Source organism: Convolutriloba macropyga, chromosome 3 (assembly GCF_964194025.1).
Source record: "Convolutriloba macropyga chromosome 3, txConMacr16.3, whole genome shotgun sequence".
Classification (NCBI taxonomy): domain Eukaryota; kingdom Metazoa; phylum Xenacoelomorpha; order Acoela; family Convolutidae; genus Convolutriloba; species Convolutriloba macropyga.
In genome coordinates, this window is record NC_134470.1 from 36,200,196 (window position 1) to 36,223,400 (window position 23,205).

Sequence of the window (23,205 nt, forward strand, 5' to 3'; positions counted from 1 at the left end):
AATTCAAGGAATTTTCATTAACTAAACAGAAATACTAGACCTAGAATGGACTATGAGTGAATTGAGAAAACCATTTTAAAAAAATCAGATCAAAAAATAAGAAAAAAACAAAAAATCAATGTCAAAATGCCGCATGTGAACAAAAAAACCACTAGCGAGAAATGAAAATTTAATTCAAACGAAAAACTAGGCCTAGAATGAGCTGTGAATGGATTGGGAAAACCATTTAGAAAAAAATCCGATCCAAAAAACCGAAAAAACAGTAAAATTCAGAGTGAAATTGCCGCATGTGAACAAAAAACCACTACCGAGAAACCGAATTTTTGTTCAAACACCATTTTCGCACTCTACTTTAAAATTAGAGCGAAAAAAATTCACGCCGCAAAACCACTCGCTTTTTTGCTCCATTTCCTGTTTCGGCGTGACCAAAATCACTACTCCAATTTGACTTCAAAAATCATGAAAATGTGTGAACAGATCTTAAAAAAAAAAAAAAAGACAGCGCCCCAATACAATTCAAATTCTTTGAATTGTAAAAATTCTTTGAATTGTAAAAAATAGGAGCGCTATAATAGCCGGCTGAGAAGATGAGGGCGGCTATTAAAAATAAAGTATTGGAAAAGCCTCACGTGAGCAAAAAAATCGTATCCCCAGCTTCGCGAAAATTTTCTCACACTTACCTTTCTCTCATTAGAATAATGAATGATCAAAAACCACTCTTTCTTCTGTTCAACAGATGGACCGAAACACTTGTTTTCACGTTCCGCATTTGATTGTGCATCATGTGAAAAGAGAAGTCACCGATTAAGCAATATTGCCATCATGCCTCTTCGAGTCGTAAAAACAGAAAACCATAACGCCTCTACGAGTCGTAAAAACAACAGAAAATCAGAACGCATCTTTGGGTTGTAATAACACGCTCAATCAAATCTCTTCAAGTCGCAAAATAAGACCGCTAAAATAGCCGGCTGAAAAGACGAGGGTGGCTATTAAAAAAAACACACGTGTGCATTAATTGCTTCAATCTCCGTTCGAGAGCAATTAAAAAGATCTCTGTTCGTACCTTGTCGACAAAGTACAGTTCGCAGAATCCTCTCTCGTTCTCCTCCACCAGCAGCATTGTGCTGTGCGTGAGAGTGTGCACACCGACTGGACTGATTGTGAAGCCTTTGTTGTTCGTCCCAATGTACCTGATATCAACAACACATCTCAATTCACTTGACCTGTACTGTATTACACATCCGCATTTCAATTACACCGATTATCATTTTGAAAATTTAAAATTTCAAGACATTTTTTGAATAACCAACTGACGTCGGGCGAATTGCTCTCAAACCACTGGCGAGCTGTTTCCTTCGTCAGTAGCCATCTGGGGCTGAGGGAGACTAGTTTAGGGCGACTAAACCGCAAAAAAGTGCACCTCACACTAAGATACTGTCTTCTCAGCAGCTTTGGCGACTAGTAAATTTTGAGAGTAGTAAAGATCTACGAGAACTGCTCATCGATTTAATGCACTCCGGTCTTCACCTGTTTATCATTTTTTAAAAATCTATTCTGGGTATGAAAAACTGAAACATAACCCGACTAACGTCGGAACGTCGGGCGAATTGTTCTCAAACGACCGGCGAGCGGTTGGCTTCGTCAGTAGCTAGCCACGGTTTAGTGAGGATAGCTTTAGCTTAATTGAAGGGGCGTGAGGTGAGCACAGCGGTGGGGATGCACCGGGGGCTGATGGGGGGTAGGGGCAACAGTTGGGGGGGGGGGGGGGGGGGGGGGTGGGCAACGTTGGGTGGGGCTAAGTCTACAAAACAGTCAACAGTCGGGGGCTACTATATGATTGGGGGGGGGGGGGGCTATATGTAATCTGACCACTAAGTTTGGGGGGGGCTATAATGGGAAAGACCCGGTGTGCGTGCAAGGCGTAAGGGTCTGAGAGAGCTGCTCGGCCATTTCATGCCCTCAAAGAGCTACCTATTTATGCCGTTTCTGAGGACGAAAAGCCAAATGGGTCAGACAAGAACTCGGTCAAGCGAAGAATCGCATTAAAAAAGACCATAGGACTAACATAATTGCCACAAACTTCGTTTGAGACCAATTAATTAGACTGCAGTTTTCCCCGTGGGTGTTCATTTCCCAGATCCGTACCTGCCAACTTGGATGTCGAAAGACTTGATCCATTCGTTTCTTTTGTCAATCACTGCAAAGTCCTCTCCCAGAAGAGCACAGTCCCGAATGTCAGTAAACTTGTCAAATGTCGGGTTCACCACTTGGAATCGCAGAATTACCTGTCCAATCAGTGAAAGCATATTAATCAGTTAAGTCGGCCTATTAATAATAGAAGTCGGCCCAAAACCCAACTTTCATTCTGAAACATTGCTACCAGAAATTTTTAACAGATTGTCACAGTAACTTCTCTACACCATTTCAAGAATAGCATTCGCTGGATATCTCTTAATACGGATTCATTTCAGCACTGCTAAGGCAATCGATCAATTCCAGTCCGGACACTGCGGGCGTTTATTCAGCGTTTTTGCAAGCGTTAGGATGCCATTACTTCGCCGTATCTCTTACGCATTTTTTACAAATTGAGGACGTGAAATTAAGTAAATTTTTCATATAACTTTTTGCTCGGTTCAATTTGATCACCATAAATAATACAATTAAACCTTTCATTCAATTGGTTTTAACTGACCTGAGCATTGTTGCGAACTTCCGAGTACGAACTCTGAAACATCAGCCAAAATTCATACTATACAATCAGCGTTTAACTGCACTTGAAAAACAGGCTTGAACCATCAAGAATTTCTCTGACTGCCGAAAAAATTAGTTTCTGTCGCAAAAATAATGGCATTTTTTTTCCTTTAAAATTTGTAATAAGGCGGTGTTTTCTTATAAAAAAGTCGCACTTTTATAGAATCTTAAACGTTTAGGCAATGTGCATGTAAGTTGAGGCGAGCCTTTTTTAAAACAAAAATTAGATCCGGCTCTGTAAAATGTTCATTCATTTAGTTGGATCTGTATATTAACAAAATTATGTAGAAGACGAGAAACATTTGTGTTGTGCTTAAATACATAAACAGGTACTAAAACAATTATTTTTTATCAATATCGGAAACATAGCTGGCAGATTGCCGAAATAGCTGCGAAATAGACTTGCGTGAGGTATACTATAGATAGAAACATACAGATATAAGTTGAAAAAGTTATTGGCGCCCCCAAAAAGCTATGTAAAAACATTCAGCGATACCTTAGACAAGCTTGTTAAAATTCATTCCACAGAAGCCTTCTTATTTCGGCTTTAATTACACATGGATTCCTTTGACCTTAAAATAATTAAAATATAACTAAAGTTTAAAAGTGCACAAGTCATTTTATTGATGGTGGCAAGTTACGTTTGATCAAAATCTAATCACGCAAATAATCTAAAAACCACTGCTAGAGAGTGAGGTCACGCTCGCAAACGCAGTTAGTGAGAGAAAAAAGTAATTCAGAAAATTTAACTTTTTTTAGCTCGGCTCTGTGAACAAATGTAAAACAAAAACAGCGTCAGACGACGAAACTAAAAAACAATCCTGAAATACAATCTTAAAAAATGAATAGAATACTTAGAACTGCTGTACCTGAACAGCAGATCAATTAAACAATGCCAGCCAAAAAAAATCTCAAAAGTCGAGAAACAAAAAATAATCGAACAACCTAAACTAAGACATCATCATTGCTACAAATCTGGATTTGATCCATTCAAATATACTTAATAACCCACACACACAAGCTTGAAAGAGGTTTATTGGCTAAAAAAGATAGAAAAATTGAGAAATGACAAATAATTAAAGTTTCCTCATTTCTCATTAATTTTTTGTCTCTGGAATCCATCTGCAATACCTAAAAACTAAAAACCTAATTGAGATATCAAACTCTTCACAACTATTTCATTGTCTCCAGATGCTATTCATTAACCCAATTTGAAGTCTGAAAAAGTTCCATTGCCTCATAAAGATCGATAAATTAGGAAAATGTCAAAATTTTTCAAAAATTAAAAATTTCAAATTTTATCACAAAATTAAATCGAGATATTAAAATGTTGAAAACCAATCCATTGGCCCCAGCAAGTATGCAGTAACATAATATCAATCTCAAGAGGAGGTTACCTGGCCACTGAGGCATAAAAAACTCAGGCAAAAATCAATTTTAGACTGATCAACCAGAAAACTGAAGTCGAAAAAACAAAATTGCACCATTTTGGGCTCATCAATTGCACCATTTTGGGCTCAAACTCCTTAAAATGACGAGTAACCTTAAATTAAGGCCTTCCCAGCAGCTGCACCACTCTAAGCACTTGAAGGCCTACTAAAACCTCTGAAGCGTTGCGCCTCTAAAGAAACTTGATGACCACTGGACCTTACCTTCATCGTCTAGAAAGATCAAAATCATTGAAAAGTACGTGAAAACATTTTTTACAAAAAACAGCCGGAAAGCTCCGGAATCGACCCAAAGAAATTAACTGACGCCCTATCCAACAACTAACTAAACTAGCTAACTTGCATTCAGTTTATATTTGGTTTGAAAAGAAGAACAGATCGAGGAAACAAATTAGAAAGTAGAAGAAAAACGTAAAAATATTCTTGGCAATTATTCACAATTTGGACTCGAATAAGAAATTTCGATAACAAGAAGTTTAGTATACTCAATTTCTGTTCAATAAAAGCCCGTTGATTTTTTATTTGGTTTATTTCTTTTCACACTGTTTATTCAAGATCGTTTTTCTGAGCGACAGCTGCGTAAAAGCACTTTTAACAGAAAGATATAAGGATGAAAACAGCCTGAAGAAGTGAAAGGTCACGCATAACTTTGATCAATCTCCGAACTAGGATAAAACGAAACAAAATTTTAATCGTTAAAAATTAGTTTTCAAGGTAAAAAAAATAGGGCCGCTGAAAAAAAACCAGCTGAAAACATGAGCGGCGATATAACAAAAAAAAACATGACAAGCGATACATCTCGAAAAAGGAGAAAAACCGAGCAAATAAATGACAAATATAGGAGACCTGTTAAGTTTTTTAATAATGTTCCCTAAAAATTGTAGAGTCTCAATAGATGTTTTGAACACACATTAAGAACGAGCTTCACTTCATTCGTTGAGCTAGCACACAACACCCAAACAATAAATAACAACACCCAAAAAATAAACAAATCAATTCTGCAGTTTGTTTGTCATTTTTATTTCTAAATAAATAAAAACTACAATAAACTGTAGAATTGACATATTTATTTTTAAAAAAAACATGTGCTATCAAACCTTTGAATCTTTTAACGTAGAACGATCATTCTTTAACCAGCATTTAATAAATTATTGATTATGACTTTTACATCCAGTTTTAAAAACGCTCCAAAACTATCAATCAGCTGGCAGATTGCCGGAAAATAGCCACAAAAGTCGCTTGCGGCCTTCTGCGAATTGAAACAACTAAAAAAAAAAGACAGACAGATTGACCACCAGTCCTTTAATAGACCACTAGACTTTTTGGCTAGATTCGGACTGTCATTTTAATGAGACACATATGCTCCTAAAGGAAAAAGCCTAATGGAGCTTTTTGCAAAATTAATAATCAAAATCAAAAACTCAAGAATCTAATACTCAAAAATTAGTTCATATACGTTAGGCACTACTTAGATGCACACCCTTGTCCTTTAACTAGTAAATGTTCATAAAATTTAAAGTTAATTAAGTGAGTTCAGAAGCACATAGCCGGCAGACTGCCGGAAAATAGCCGCCGTTGACTCGCTTGATGCACATTGGGATTGAAGCGGAAAAAGGTGAATTGACCAATTTTTCTATTTTTTTTTTTTTCATTGTCAAAAAGTTCTAATTCGGCGTACAGTTTCGGTTGGATTCTAATACCAAACTTAATTCAGTTTCTAAACTGAAAGCTAATAAGCTTAATAACAATGTCAGTTAGCAAACACTCTAATGAACTTTGGTAACCTAATTCTCAATGACTTAATGACCTGGCTTTATCGGTTGATCCCGTCTCTTTTGATTTTGCTCTTTTGACCTTGACTATGTTCGCTATCATGCGTAATTCATTCAGTGAATGGATTTAAAAACCTTTCAGTTGAAACAGTGAGTGAGGTAAGTCAGAAGTCAAACGTGAAAGCCGTGATTTATGTAAAACGAAAAACGTGATCAAAGAAAAAGCGAATTTAAAAAAAAGAGCACTAGCCGTTTGAGAGGCTGGCGGCGGCTACTAAAAAAAAGAAGAACAAATGACATCACGCACACAAATTTGAACTGCAAAGCAGCAGAAATCACTGAAATTGAGATAGCCAATTCCAAGAAGTCAGGTCGCAAGAAGCGTCGATGGAGACGACGAATTAAAAAAAAAGACACGATGTCCCCAACAATAGCCGCTATCGCTTCGCGGTTATTAATAAAAAAGACTCTGCACCAATACTCCTCTTCGAGTCGCTAATAGACAGCGCCTCAATACAATCCAATTCTTGAGCTTTACGATCTAAAAGAGCTTTCTCAAAATTGATATTCAAAATCAAAAACTCAAGACTAATACTCAAGAATTAGGGCATAAAAGTTTGGCACCACTTAGATGCACACTATTGATCTTTAACCAGTAAATGTTCTTAAAAATTAAATTTCCATAAGTTAGGTAAGTTTTAATATAAGTAAGGTTTTTTTAGTGAGGTAAGTCACGTAATTGACCTAAAAGCAGAAACGACGTCACGGTAAGACGAAACAATGACCTAAAACCAGAAATGACGTCACGGTAAGACGAAACAAAAATCTGTTAGACAAAGTAAAAAAAAATTAGAAGCGCAACAATAGCCGCCTGCAATTGCTGACGCGTCTATTAATAAGCAAAAAGAATTAGGTACCCTTACAAAGTTAGAAACGACTATGTCAATAATTTCAGTATCAGGCAGCATGCTATCAAAAAAGTAATCGCTAAAGTAGCAAATAACCGAGTAATTGGATCCCCCAGCTTGGTGGGCATATAACTTTTACGCTCCTCCGGCGCACGTGCTATTTTTTACATAGTAACGTGCTATACAACAACAACCCAAAATTAGTATATTGGGGCATAGTAGATCCCAGTAATTTCCGTAAACACACCTGCGTCTGTTGCTGCTGTGGAATGGGGCTGCTAGCAATTGGTGATATGCATCCATTGAAGGTGGGAACCAATACAGGCGCCACCGGCTGATGGTGTGGAAGAGGTTGATGTTGCATAGCTTGCTGCTGCAGAGTTTGCTGCGGCTGCATCATAGGCGGCCTACGAATAGGCGACTCATGCTTCGAAGAACATGTAGAACCAGTATCATCCAACGAGTAAGTGGTCATTGCAGCAGCAATCAGATCACTTCCAGCGGCTGTCGAACTTACAACTGAGGTTGCATCATCGCATCTAGAGCTGAAAGCCTCATCAAGTACAGGATTGCTGTCCGTAAAAGTAACTAGTCCACTTCCAATAACTCCACCTTCCGCTCCAACACCTCCACTCAATCCGACACTGTCCAAGCTTTTCCTGGATCCCGCCGGCGAAATCTGAAAACGAAGACAAACACTAAATGATTTTTGCATTAAAGACTTTTAATTAAGAAACATGGTTACGAATGGCAGGTAAAAAACAACGCACATTAACTGTCAATCAAATAAACATCTAGTGTTCGACCCAATTTTATCAGGCAAGAGCAATACAAACAAAATCACAGAGAAAAGGTTAAGTGATCTCGCCAGTTTCACGAGGTAAAAACATGGTGTGTCAGAAAAGTCTGAACAACTGTTAACGTTAATAAATCTGCCTAGATATTTTCATCCGCTATGCCTTTTCTCAATTAAAACAGATGTCGATCGTATCAAACGGTTCAATGCATGGTTTGGTCCACAATAGCATAATGGTGATGATAAAATGTCGCTCTAATTGGGTCACAAGATTATTTCTCATTTTCCCCTCCAACCCGGTGAGCGGTTTTTTTTTCATGAACTGTAAGCTGCTAACGGATGTCAACTATAATGCAAGTTAAACTATTGTCATATTGGCGCGGACTCATGAAACTGAAACGTAAGCTCGTATTTGCCTTAAGTCCCGGATATTAACTATATATCTGCAGGGGTATATTAGTCGTTACTGGTGGATTTCTTCTTTTTTTCTGGAGAAGCCACTTTAATTTCAAGCAACCTGCAGACGAAGAAATTCTTTTCATTGAGAGTCATAGTGATGTACGTTATCTCCTCATGCTTCGCCACCTGAATAATGATCCCCACGGATGTCAAGAATAGCAATTTAACAAAGGGATACTTTTAGGGGCATCATATATACGAACAGAAAGTTTTTGACACAGCATCGAAACTCTTTCTACTGAGTGGAGTCCAAGAGTGGCTATAGGAAGAATGTTCAACCACGCACCTGCACACTTTTAGGTATCTATATTTTCAAAATTTCAACTTTATAATAATTTGCTTTAATTAGGCTCAACAGTAGGACCAGAATGCAAAATGTTTGCGGGGAATTATGTATGTTAAGAATGGCGTTTTCCCAGGGGCGGCAAAACTATCGGATTACCATTAGAGCAAGGTATGATTTTAACAGGTTAGATTCCACGAAATATGTACTTGACGGATGTCATAGAGCTGATACCAGAAAAGCCGACTACCAGAATTCCTAAAGGCCTACCTGCTAAAGTAAACCTGCTAACTTCATCCAATCGCAAAGTGCCGGAAATTGGACATTTAGATAGAGAATCTTCCCGTTGAAAAACTATTTTATCTCTGACAATGCACAATTATCTCTTATCAAATCTTCTTCAATCTTGAGATAAATTGTTAAATCTGTGCTTTCATTCAAACAGAGTTATGCGAATATAATAATTGCCTTTTAACTTCGTTTCAAAGCTATTAAATTTTATAAATCTATCAAACGGAAAAAATTGTCAAGCGGACCTTGCATTTCATCAATTAGTTATACATAGGAAATTTGATATTTTATACATTTCTCAGGATGACATTCAACTGAAAATTTCTCACATTTATAGTAATCAGACAAAAGAGAATTCTGTAAAAGAGCGACTAATTATATAATGTTTTTCACAAATTACATTGATTGTTAAACATAAAACGACCAACGTCGGATGAATTGCTCTCGAACGACAGTCGGTGCACTCTAATCTGGAGGGGAGAAATGTGTTATGGGTGCAAAGAAAGCCAATCCCATACGGGGTTTGAACACCGGACCTCCAAAATGCCAGTCCAAGTTAGCTACAACGGCGTTAGCTCTTTTTCGCTCACAATCGCGTCTACATTAACAACATTTTATTTCAGAAGGCGAGCAACTTATATCACTCAAAAGAGCTCAAGCGTGAAAAACTTACTCAAGTTACAGAATGTTCTAAAACAGACGCATGTCAAGCAAAATTTTGCATAAAAGACCAACTTTACAATAATTGCTTCAAAGTTCGTTAAAGAATATTGGGAAACGTTTAAGATCCAGTGGGAAACTCAGATGGAAAGCAAGGCGCTATACTGCTCTACTTCTCAACAAAAGGAAAAACTCTTACCTCTGCACCCCTTAACTTAGCTTACAACATTTCTCAACTTTCTAACAATCTGGACCGTTTCAAACATCAAAACGGTCCATATTCTGCGGCAAACTATTATAGATTAGACAATCTATATTGCAAAATAAATAATAATACTGCCAAATGAGTATCTGATATCAACAGCTATTTTTAAAACTATCTGAAAAAGCAGTTCTAAATGCACTTTCATCAACATTATAAATTGAGGGATTATAAATCAGCTTTTACTTCGTACAATTGATATTTTTAAAGAAGATGTGGGGAGAGAACAAGAACTAAAGAGAAGCCCAACTTTCCCAGAAACACAACATTCCCAATAAGAAGACATAGCTGCCAGATTGTCAAAAAAATAGAGTCTATAGCGGTCTCAAAAGCATATAAGAAAGCAGACCGAAAAAAATTTCTGTATAATAATTACTCAGATGCTAAATTTTGACAAAGAATCTGTATTAACTATTGCTGATTCCACTAGCTATTCTCAAATAACATTAAATTAAGGTGAAATAAACGCAATTGACCTTATCTCCGTGAATTGAAGCAAGGAAAAGTCATGTTAAAAGTGAGGAAAGGTATTATTAAGATTAAGGTTAGTCACTTGCGACCAAAAATTCAACCACGCAAGCAAACAAAAAACTCAATCCACTAAGATTCACAAATGACGTCATTCAGTTGAAATTGCTTGAATCAATGAACAAATCGCAGATTTGAAGTGATCGCGACGCCATATGCTCGGAACAATTCTTCAAAAAAATAAATAAATAGCAGAATTGATAAGTATTTTAGTGACTTATCAAAAAATTATACCTAGAAATGACCAGAAATGAGCTCGAAAAATCATTTACAAAAATCGAAAAAACGCAAAAATTGACGTCAAATTGCCGCATGTGAACAAAAAATCACTAGCGAGAATGGGAATTTTTGTTCAAACACCATTATTTCACTCTATTTTAAAATTAGAGAAAAAATCACGCCACAAAACCACTGTCTTTTTCGCTCCACTTCTTGTTTCGACAGGACCAAAATAACTACTGCAAACTGATTGCGAAAATCATAAAATGGTGAGAACAATCTTAAAACATAGCCGGAACAAATTCGAAAACGGCTCGAAGTAGAAAATTGACTACCCTAACTGAAAGAATGAACAACCTTCATAATTATATGAAAGATTTTGAAATAAAAAGAGGAAAATTAACAATGGAAAAGAATCTGACGACAAAAAAAGATAAACATCCGATGCTTGCGACAGAAAAGAATTTGACGGAAAAAATAACAATTGACGGAAAACCAATAAATATTTCATAGAAAAAATCGAGGAAAAAGAAATGAGTTAAGTACAAAGTCAAACAAGGCGGCTCGGTAATGTGCGATCGCACATAAGGCTCCGACCCCGCTCATCCACAATTTTGGCATATATGTCTACCAAATGAGGAACAGATGGAAAAACACAAAAAATTCAAGTATTTTTCAAAAAAACTGGTGTATGAACGAAAAGATAGCCTCCAAAGCAAATAACTCAGTGGAGTAAAAAAAATGATGCATTAGATTGATGAGATAAGCCGATATTAAGAAAGCGAGCAAAGACACGGCAAAATCAAACAACAACAACAAACATTATTTACATCAAAAAATTTACGTCCGTTTTAAAAAACAAAACTTAATAACAAAGTCAAAATAGCGTCGGATAAAACTGAAAATAAATAAAATAACTTGTAATTCACCAAAAAAATGGTTATTCACCAGTTCATAATAAAGCTTGGTAACAATTAGACAAAAAAGAACAAACTTTAAAGTTAGAAAATTCGCTGAATTTAAAAAAAAATAATTTCAAAGTAATGAAAATCATTAGGATTCAACTAAAATATCCCATAGGTTTACAATTAACAATGCTTCTATAGAATGGAATTAAGAACTCTTGGTATTCAGTTTTTTTTGCAGTTACAAAAAGAACAACAAATAGACAACAAACTAAAAGTCAATTAAAACTTGCCAGAGAATGCTTTGGGAGCCGTAAAGCCATACTTTGGCCCCCAAAATAAGTTCGATTCCACCTTCGTCGAAAGTGTTCGTCATGTATTATCTTCCACCTTCGTCATGTATTATATGGCCGCTCTTTAATGAAAATAAACAACAATTAGACAAAAAAGAATACTTAATAAGTAATACTTATTTTTTTCGAAAAAAGTTTATTTCCAAAGACATAAAAGCCATTAATTACAAAAGGAAAATTTTAAATAGGTTCGTCTATTCTTCCAAAAGAAGCCCTTGAGACCTGCAGTTATCCAGAATATGTCTTACGTCTACAAAAAGAACGTCAAATATCACAAAAATCAAAAATCCATTTATTTTTTTTTGTGAAAAACTAATGTGGAAGCCAGTAAAACCATAACGAATTCTCTCAAAACATCAGATTTTGTGACACGAATCCGTTTTGACAGCTTCCCTTGAAATGTATTATGTGACCTCTCATTCATGAAATTAGGTAACAATTAGCAAAAAGAAAAAATGCAAGATTATATAATACTTAATTCTATCGAAAAAAATTTATTTCCAAAGACATGAAAGCCATTAATTACAAAATGAAAAAATTTAATAGGTTCGTTTATTCTTCCAAAGGAAGCCCTCGAGACCTGGAGTTATCCAGAACAAGTCTTAATTCTACAAAAGAACGTCAAACATGACAAAAACCAAAAATTATTTGACTTTTTTTGTGAAAAACCCGTGTCGAAGCCAGTAAAGTCATAACGAATTCTTTGAAAACATTAGATTTTGTGACACCAATACCTTTTGACACCTTCCTCTGACCAAAAATAATGTCATCTTTAGCCTTTAATTAACAAGACCAGGTATTAAACCGACAATAAAAGGAAAAAAATTGCGAAGTTGAAATGTTTTTTTTTTCATTTTGGAAAACAATTGTTTTCAAAGTCATGAAAGCCATTATCTATCTTCTCATATGAGGAAATCGGCTCATCCACTCTTCCAGGAAAAGCCAATCAAACCGGGTCATTGTACAGGAAATTAAATACGACTAAAAAGACAAAGTAAAAAGGACAGTTAAAGACAAAATTAAAAAATTCAATTAAATTCTTCCAGAAAGTACTGTCGAAGCGGTAAAGAACCACAGTTTATATCGTTAAGGATTTAAATATTATCATTTGTGCGTTATTTGGAACGCAAAAAATGTGATATATGAACTAACAAAAACGTGATAATTTGACAAAACTAGAAAACATGAAAAATGGGCAAATACCTAAAAATTAAAAAAAAATGTGAAATCTAGTAGTATCAAAGCCTGAACACCATAACTTAAGGCGTAAACCCGCAATAAAGACTAAAATTGAATTCAGCAGAAAGAAGGAGCACTCTTTGATTTCTGAAAATAAGCTATAAGTTGACCAAATAAAGAGAAAAATGGAGGCAAAGTTCAATAAGCCATTTTTTATTTAAAAATCAAGTATTTTGAAAGTCAAAGCGACCATAAGCTTTCAAGCAATCAACCAGTTAATTTAATTTCCAGTTTATTAGGAAGCCAATAGTACCTATCACTATTGAGCTTGGATTTGAAATGTTCTGTTATTTAATTAATATAAAAAAGATGGATTTTTTTAAATCAAAAAACGACTGACGACAATCCGAATTACTTTCGGATTGCAGAGGTCCAAGATTGGTTCAGAACTAGTCCTAATAATGCTGATTGTCCATTAGGAATATTAATTTTTTGTATTATGTGGCCGCTCTTTAATGAAACTAAGCAACAATTAGACAAAAAAGGATATACTTAATAAGTAATACTTTTTTCGAAAAAAATTTATTTCCAAAGACATAAAAGGCATTAACTACAAAAGGAAAAATTTGAACAGGTTCGTCCATTCTTCCAAAAGAAGCCCTTGAGACTTGCAGTTATCCAGAATATGTCTTGCATCTACAAATGAACGTCAAATATGACAAAAATCAAAAATTAATTGACTTTTTTTGTGAAAAACCCGTGTCGAAGCCAGTAAAGTTATAACGAATTCTTTGAAAACATTAGATTTTGTGACACCAATACCTTTTGACACCTTCCTTTGACAAAAAATAATGTCATCTATAGCCTTTAATTAACGAGACCAGGTATTAAACCGACAATAAAAGGAAAAAAATTGCGAAGTTGAAATGTTTTTTTTTTCATTTTGGAAAACAATTGTTTTCAAAGTCATGAAAGCCATTATCTATCTTCTCATATGAGGAAATCGGCTCATCCACTCTTCCAGGAAAAGCCAATCAAACCGGGTCATTGTACAGGAAATTAAATACGACTAAAAAGACAAAGTAAAAAGGACAGTTAAAGACAAAATTAAAAAATTCAATTAAATTCTTCCAGAAAGTACTGTCGAAGCGGTAAAGAACCACAGTTTATATCGTTAAGGATTTAAATATTATCATTTGTGCGTTATTTGGAACGCAAAAAATGTGATATATGAACTAACAAAAACGTGATAATTTGACAAAACTAGAAAACATGAAAAATGGGCAAATACCTAAAAATTAAAAAAAAATGTGAAATCTAGTAGTATCAAAGCCTGAACACCATAACTTAAGGCGTAAACCCGCAATAAAGACTAAAATTGAATTCAGCAGAAAGAAGGAGCACTCTTTGATTTCTGAAAATAAGCTATAAGTTGACCAAATAAAGAGAAAAATGGAGGCAAAGTTCAATAAGCCATTTTTAATTTAAAAATCAAGTATTTTGAAAGTCAAAGCGACCATAAGCTTTCAAGCAATCAACCAGTTAATTTAATTTCCAGTTTATTAGGAAGCCAATAGTACCTATCACTATTGAGCTTGGATTTGAAATGTTCTGTTATTTAATTAATATAAAAAAGATGGATTTTTTTAAATCAAAAAACGACTGACGACAATCCGAATTACTTTCGGATTGCAAAGGTCCAAGATTGGTTCAGAACTAGTCCTAATAATGCTGATTGTCCATTAGGAATATTAAATTTTTGTATTATGTGGCCGCTCTTTAATGAAACTAAGCAACAATTAGACAAAAAAGGATATACTTAATAAGTAATACTTTTTTCGAAAAAAATTTATTTCCAAAGACATAAAAGGCATTAACTACAAAAGCAAAAATTTGAACAGGTTCGTCCATTCTTCCAAAAGAAGCCCTTGAGACTTGCAGTTATCCAGAATATGTCTTGCATCTACAAATGAACGTCAAATATGACAAAAATCAAAAATTAATTGACTTTTTTTGTGAAAAACCCGTGTCGAAGCCAGTAAAGTCATAACGAATTCTTTGAAAACATTAGATTTTGTGACACCAATACCTTTCGACACCTTCCTCTGACCAAAAATAATGTCATCTTTAGCCTTTAATTAACAAGACCAGGTATTAAACCGACAATAAAAGGAAAAAAATTGCGAAGTTGAAATGTTTTTTTTTTCATTTTGGAAAACAATTGTTTTCAAAGTCATGAAAGCCATTATCTATCTTCTCATATGAGGAAATCGGCTCATCCACTCTTCCAGGAAAAGCCAATCAAACCGGGTCATTGTACAGGAAATTAAATACGACTAAAAAGACAAAGTAAAAAGGACAGTTAAAGACAAAATTAAAAAATTCAATTAAATTCTTCCAGAAAGTACTGTCGAAGCGGTAAAGAACCACAGTTTATATCGTTAAGGATTTAAATATTATCATTTGTGCGTTATTTGGAACGCAAAAAATGTGATATATGAACTAACAAAAACGTGATAATTTGACAAAACTAGAAAACATGAAAAATGGGCAAATACCTAAAAATTAAAAAAAAATGTGAAATCTAGTAGTATCAAAGCCTGAACACCATAACTTAAGGCGTAAACCCGCAATAAAGACTAAAATTGAATTCAGCAGAAAGAAGGAGCACTCTTTGATTTCTGAAAATAAGCTATAAGTTGACCAAATAAAGAGAAAAATGGAGGCAAAGTTCAATAAGCCATTTTTTATTTAAAAATCAAGTATTTTGAAAGTCAAAGCGACCATAAGCTTTCAAGCAATCAACCAGTTAATTTAATTTCCAGTTTATTAGGAAGCCAATAGTACCTATCACTATTGAGCTTGGATTTGAAATGTTCTGTTATTTAATTAATATAAAAAAGATGGATTTTTTTAAATCAAAAAACGACTGACGACAATCCGAATTACTTTCGGATTGCAAAGGTCCAAGATTGGTTCAGAACTAGTCCTAATAATGCTGATTGTCCATTAGGAATATTAAATTTTTGTATTATGTGGCCGCTCTTTAATGAAACTAAGCAACAATTAGACAAAAAAGGATATACTTAATAAGTAATACTTTTTTCGAAAAAAATTTATTTCCAAAGACATAAAAGGCATTAACTACAAAAGGAAAAATTTGAACAGGTTCGTCCATTCTTCCAAAAGAAGCCCTTGAGACTTGCAGTTATCCAGAATATGTCTTGCATCTACAAATGAACGTCAAATATGACAAAAATCAAAAATTAATTGACTTTTTTTGTGAAAAACCCGTGTCGAAGCCAGTAAAGTTATAACGAATTCTTTGAAAACATTAGATTTTGTGACACCAATACCTTTTGACACCTTCCTTTGACAAAAAATAATGTCATCTTTAGCCTTTAATTAACGAGACCAGGTATTAAACCGACAATATAAGGAACAAAATTGCAAAATTGAAATGTTTTCTTTTTTTCATTTTGGAAAACAATTGTTTTCAAAGTCATGAAAGCCATTATCTATCTTCTGATATCAGGATATCGGCTAATCCACTCTTCCAGGAAAAGCCAATCAAACTGGATCATTGTACAGGAAATTAAATACGACTAAAAAGATAAAGTAAAAAGGACAGTTAAAGACAAAATTAAAAAATTCAATTAAATTCTTCCAGAAAGTACTGTCGAAGCGGTAAAGAACCAGAGTTTATATCGTTAGGGAATTAAATATTATCATTTGTGCGTTATTTTGAACGCGAAAAATGTGATATATGAACTGACAATAACGTGATAATTTGACAAAACTAGAAAACATGAAAAATGGGCAAATACCTAAAAATTTTAAAAAAATGTGATATCTAGTAGTATCAAAGCCAGAACACCATAACTTAAGGCGTAAAACCGCAATAAAGACTAAAATTGAATTCAGCAGAAAGAAGGAGCACTCTTTAATTGCTGAAAATAAGCTACAGGTTGACCAAATTAAGAGAAAAATGGAGGCAAAGTTCAATAAGCCATTTTTTATTTAATAATCAAGTATTTTGAAAGTCAAAGCGACCATAAGCTTTCAATCAATCAACCAGTTAATTTAATTTCCAGCTTTTTAGGAAGCCAATAGGACCTATCACTAGTGAGCTTTGATTTGAAATGTTCTGTTAATTAATTAATATAAAAAAGATCGAATTTTTTTAATCAAAAAATGACTGACGACAATCCGAATTACTTTAAGATTAGTTCAGAACTAGTCCTGCTAATGCTGATTGTCCATTAGGAATATTAAATTTTTGTATTATGTGGCCGCTCTTTAATGAAAATAAGCAACAATTAGACAAAAAAGGATATACTTAATAAGTAATACTTTTTTCGAAAAAAAAATATTTCCAAAGACATAAAAGGCATTAATTACAAAAGGAAAAATTTGATCAGGTTCGTCCATTCTTCCAAAAGAAGTCCTTGAGACTTGCAGTTATCCAGAATATGTCTTGCTTCTACAAATGAACGTCAAAGATGACAAAAATCAAAAATTAATTGACTTTTTTTTTGTGAAAAACCCGGTTCGAAGCCAGTAAAGTTATAACGAATTCTTTGAGAACATTAGATTTTGTGACACCAATACCTTTTGACACCTTCCTTTTAAAAAAAAATGCCATCTTCAGCCTTTAATTAACGAGACCAGGTATTAAACCGACAATAAAAGGAACAAAATTGCAAAATTGAAATGTTTTTTTTTTCATTTTGGAAAACAATTGTTTTCAAAGTCATGAAAGCCATTATCTATCTTCTGATATCAGGACATCGGCTAATCCACTCTTCCAGGAAAAGCCAATCAAACTGGATCATTGTACAGGAAATTAAATACGACTAAAAAGACAAAGTAAAAAGGACAGTTAAAGACAAAATTAAAAAATTCAATTAAATTCTTCCAGAAAGTACTGTCGAAGCGGTAAAGAACCACAGTTTATATCGTTAGGGAATTAAAAATTATCATTTGTGCGTTATGAAAAATGGGCAAATACCAAAAAATTTTAAAAAAAATGTGAAATCTAGTAGTATCAAAGCCAGAACACCATAACTTAAGGCGTAAAACCGCAATAAAGACTAAAATTGAATTCAGCAGAAAGAAGGAGCACTCTTTGATTGCTGAAAATAAGCTACAAGTTGATCAAATTAAGAGAAAAATGGAGGCAAAGTTCAATAAGCCATTTTTTATTTAATAATCAAGTATTTTGAAAGTCAAAGCGACCATAAGCTTTCAAGCAATCAACCAGTTAATTTAATTTCCAGCTTATTAGGAAGCCAATAGGACCTATCACTAGTGAGCTTTGATTTGAAATGTTCTGTTATTTAATTAAAAAAGATCCAATTTTTTTAATCAAAAAACGACTGACGAAAATCCGAATTATTTTTGGATTGCAACGGTCCAAGATTGGTACAGAACTAGTCCTGCTAATGCTGATTGTCCATTAGGAATATTAAATTTTTGTAATGTCATTGATATAGATATTTTGTTAGTTAAAAAATCAAAAAAATGCTGCGTTTTTAATAATCAACGAATAAAGTTAGCAAAAAACCGCAAAGTTTTATTTACAGAGCACGCTGAACGGAAGTTGAAGTGCAATTAGCCCCATTTTCAGTCTACAAAGATTGTGTTAGTGGTGTTTAGGTGTGCACTTCCAGCAAATTTAATCAGAGTGGAGTAAAGGAACTTATTTCGAGCTGTTTTTGATGAAAAAGTCTGAATTTTGTAAAATATTTAGCCGGATTTTGTGACGAAAAAAATTCAATGAAAATAGCCGACAATATATTTTGTCTTTTAACGTAAAATCAACATTTTCTTGAAAATTTTTTTTGAATTTTATCAAAATTGGCGAAAAATTCCGAAAAAAGGTGAATGAAATCAACGGAATTCACTCTATTTTCTCGAAAGTTTAAACCTCGATATCTCCCTGTCAAAAACGAAAATCAAAAATATTCTTTTTAATTCCATATTCTACGCTGGACAAGCTTTCTAATGATACCAGTCTCAACTCTCTGCGATGATTATATCGATCGGCCAAAATTGACTGAAAAAAAACCATTTGAGTATATAGTTCCTCCCCCTCAAAAGGGGTCGGAACAAAAAAAATTCTCTATAAAGTTCCCGAGCAAAATTATCCACAACACTACTTCCAAAAGATTATTGAGAAAAATTTGACTCAAGTATTCAAACACGTGGCAAGAAATATTCTCAACAATAAAAAAGCAAAGAACCAAGAAACATGTAAGAGAAATTTGCATTATCTATTTCAGTGAAAAGTGCCCCGTCTAGCTGTCACCGTCTAGCTGTAAACTGCTAAAAGCTCCAATATGGCAAAAGTGTAAAATTAACTCAAAATTGAATTTTAAAATGTAATATCTTCTGCAGGTCCAAGACGCTTTCAAACGCTCTAGAAGTGGTCTCGATAATTGAGACAAACACCTTTAACTTGGAGTTTAAAATAAAAACGGCTTTGAAAATGCCACAAGTGATCCAAAAAAGACTCTTTTTTCACACCTACTTTTTTCGCTCGCTCTTTCAAAAATTCGACATGAATAAAAAAACATTCTCTCCTCTATGCTTTTCAGCAATTTGATCCAAACACTTTGTTTTCACGCATTTCAATTCCTGTTTTAAATACACGCCTACCGATCAAAACAGTCTCTCCACCAGTACTCCTTTTCAAGACGGTAGAAAAAGACGGTCCCAATACAATTCAAATTCTTTGAATCTTGAAAACATAAGGCCACAATAGCTCGCTTTCACCGCCAGTAACAAGCATATTGAATATTTCTATTTTAAAAAGTGTTCCAATTTAAATGCAACTTCAATAATTTTTAGAAACCTTTCGTGATTCCGGCTCTTTTGAATATTGTAAGTACAGTAACGGGGAAAATAAGCTTTCATTTAGTATATCAATGATTCTGAAATCCAACACTAGACTCAAAAACAAATTGAAGGAACATAACCCACCAAAATCAGGTGAATTGCTCGCGATGGCCCGATGCGAGTGCGCCTAGACTATCAACTACGGCTGCTTTAACTTGAGGGGGGGGGGGGGGGGTCTTCCGAGCAATTTCGGTGCTCTGCGCATCTTAAAAACAGCTAAAAAATTAATGCCCGGCCTAATACCTTGGAGCTTAAAAGAATTATCCCGTTTCTTTTGAAGAGCGGCCAAGCCACTCAAACGAGTGAAAGAAGAGCAAAAGCCAAGCATTTTTTGCATAAAAAGACACTCCTCATTCGAGAGAAATTAAAAGAAACCTTCGGAACATAGCCGGCAGATTGCCGGAAAATAGCCGCGATAGACGATTGTGGCTTTCCTCCATGGAATTGAAACAACTAAAGAAATAAGATAGACAGATTGGCCACCAGTCCTTTAATAGACCACTAGACTTTTTGGGTTAGATTCGGACTGTCATTTTCATGAGACATACGCTCTATAAGGATAAAGCCCTAAAAGAGCTTTTTCAAAATTAATATTCGAAATCAAAAACTCAAGACTCTAATACTCAAGAAATAGGGCATATACGATTGGCACCACTTAGATGCACACTATTGATCTTTAACTAGTAAATTCATAAAACTTAAAGTTCATTGCTTCGCGGCTATTAATAGAAGGAGGGCAGTCTGTTTAAAAAACATCAACACTTACATCAACGGTAGTGGCTGAACTGACATTTCCACTTGGACATGGGAGCTCCGTTTGGACAACCACAAGAGGAGCAGAAGCCAAACTTCCATTGCCACCAGCTGCACTCACGGGAGGCATCCGGGAGTCCACGTAATCCCCGCACACACCATCGGTCAGAAAATCTCGAACAAGGTCTGAGAAAGAGTCCATATCAACTGCTGTAGACTGAAATAAGTCAGGACTGCTATTCAGGCATTCAAAAAAACTTCCACAGAAATTCTTGAAATTTTTGACAAATACTTTCTCGCAATTACACTTACTGCGCAATTACACCAAAAAACTGTACAATTTCGTGTTAATAGCAAATCACAGTTTAAGAACTCTAATATTATCTTTAAAACCTGTGACAATCTGCTCGCTGTTTACCCAACAAATGCTGTTTGGGTCACGCTCTGTCTACCGGGTGGCTTCGGCCAATCTGACAAGGCCACAAAAATTGTTGACAATTCGCAATGCACGAGGTACATTTTGATGGACAACAAAGTTCGAAAATTGCTGGAAAAATTCTAAAAATCTATGTCACATTTGTGCAGGTTCGCTCCTTTTACCGCCATGGAAAAGCCAAAATTTCTGCTTTTCAGAATAGTACACGGCCAGTGAGTTATTGCATTTAAGTTAAATTCGCTTAGAATCCGTCAAAGAAAATGAACCATAAAAAGCCGTAAATACCAAGGTGAAAAGAATACTGAGAACAATTATGGATAGCCAATTTGAACAATTTTGCACCGGCGCCCAAAAAGCTAGGGACGTAGCAAACCTGTTTAGCCCTGACAGAAGTGAGAGCATTGTAGCACTCGTTATTGAGCTCAGTGATCACTCTTACGACTGCCTCGTGCAGCTCCCGCATTTGCACAGGAGTGCTCGACATGTAGTTGTTTCTCCCCTCATCTGAAATCCGCTCTTTCACATCCAACAAACGCAACTGCAGACGATTCAGCACCTGCAAACATTACAATCGGTCAGAGAATTTAAAATATAATAAGTACAAAAAATTCCTTCCAATTTTTCTTAGATTATCTCAATGTCTTTTGGGAATTGCAGACACTGTAGACAACAGAAAAGAACAATAACTTTTTATGGGTGCAAATTTCACATCCGCAACCTGCCAGATGGTAGTCTGAAACAGCAACCATACTAGGGACCATACTAGGGCTTTGCTATCTCAATTACCATCGGCTTTATACTAGCAACAGACTTAAATTTCGGAAAGGGAGCAATTTATATCGCGCACAAATATAAATCAAGCGTGAAAAAGTCACTCGAGAGGGAAAAAATATTCTAGAAAAAAACGCAAAAATGGTCAATCAAAAAATTTGCATAAAAAGACACGTTTACAATGATGGCTTCAAACGTCTTTCGAAAGCAATTAAAAGTTATGTTCTAACCTGAATTGCTCCATTTTCAGGCGAAGCTTCTGCATCAGCTGGCCCCGTCTTCAAATTCTCTTGCAAAATCATGAATTTCACTTTGTGCTCAACAAGCTGCTTCAACTTATCTCCCAAAGTCTTCAGTCGCACTTCCCGATTCCTGTACATGTTGCAGTTGTCCACAGTTTGCTGGCCTTTCCGCTCCGCCAGGACCAGCGAATCCAACAGCGACTTGTAATGGTCCTGGAGCTCCGCCACCTCGTGGTTCTGATGCGACGTTATCGAGCATTTATAACAAATAGGCGTCAAACATCCCGGCGAACAACAAAACAATTCCAGTTTCTTTTTATGCTCAAAACAATTCAAACTTTCATTGACTTCACGTTGTTGCAACTTCTCAATTATCTGGACCACTTTGAAATCTTGCGGAAGATCAGCGATGACCAGATCCACAAACGTCGATTTGCAAGAAGGGCATTGAAATTCGTTGTTCGAATTGCCGTCCAAGTTCAATGCCACTTTCGAAGGTGTCAATGCAATATTTCGTAACTGAGACGAGGACAACTTTTGTAAACAAGGTAAACAAAACGCGTGTAAACAGGGTAAACATCTTGGGTCATTCATTTGGTTACTGCAGATCTGACACGTGATGAGATCTTTGAAAACGTCCATTCTCAAATTTTTTGTTTATTTTTAAATTATTTATTTTTAAACAGCGTTTAACACAAGGCTCAAGAAAAGCAGCAAGCAACGGCAGAATTAATTCAGCAGCAGCAGCCAATATTAAAGAATGTTTGTCGTCATACGACCAAATGAAACTAAATGCAATGGGAGGCAAGGCAAAGAAAGGAAGGGCTCGTAATAGAGATGGGTTATTAAATGAGAGAAGTTGGCTCTTCTAACAAACCAGCCAAAACAAATCCACCCCACAAACAGAACCTGAAAAACAAACATCCTTACACACCAGATCCCTTAGACAAAGACTGAGCGAATCTCCTGAAATAGTCAACAGGCTTTTTCGCAATGTTCCGTACATTGTGTTTGACTGAGCAGAAATTTAAGCTAATTTTCTAACGGTATATCTTTTACTCATACGAAGACCTCTAGGCCCTCACTATTTTTAACTATCAAAACCTATATACATACGTTTTTATTTTAAAAAAAACTAGGATTCCGTCTACCATACCAAAAATCTACCAATACCATACTGATGGTATAAAATGGCAATATAAGCATAGAAATGTAACTACTGGGAGTATAACCTAAATTTAAAATTAGCCGGGAAATTGCTCAAAAATAGCCGTCATTGGCCCCTTGAC

The 23,205-nt window shown here is 35.1% G+C and overlaps 1 protein-coding gene across 3 annotated transcripts in view; it reads right to left on the bottom strand.

Annotated features, from left to right (window-relative positions):
* The window catches only part of LOC142336172 (uncharacterized), a 40,127-nt gene extending 17,267 nt beyond the window's left edge, over positions 1 to 22,860 (bottom strand). Inside the window, exons 1-7 of one of the 3 annotated variants that reach the window (XM_075384793.1) lie at positions 21,905 to 22,860; positions 21,277 to 21,459; positions 20,481 to 20,684; positions 7,127 to 7,558; positions 2,693 to 2,725; positions 2,146 to 2,285; positions 1,064 to 1,190 (exon numbers count right to left, since the gene is read on the bottom strand). In XM_075384793.1, the coding sequence (XP_075240908.1) occupies positions 1,064 to 1,190; positions 2,146 to 2,285; positions 2,693 to 2,725; positions 7,127 to 7,558; positions 20,481 to 20,684; positions 21,277 to 21,459; positions 21,905 to 22,558 (1,773 nt within the window). In that variant the 5' untranslated portion in view covers positions 22,559 to 22,860. The remainder of the gene's footprint in view (positions 1 to 1,063; positions 1,191 to 2,145; positions 2,286 to 2,692; positions 2,726 to 7,126; positions 7,559 to 20,480; positions 20,685 to 21,276; positions 21,460 to 21,904) is intronic. The other 2 variants (XM_075384795.1, XM_075384796.1) reach the window with 2 other exon arrangements.
* Between the last annotated feature and the right edge of the window lie 345 nt (positions 22,861 to 23,205).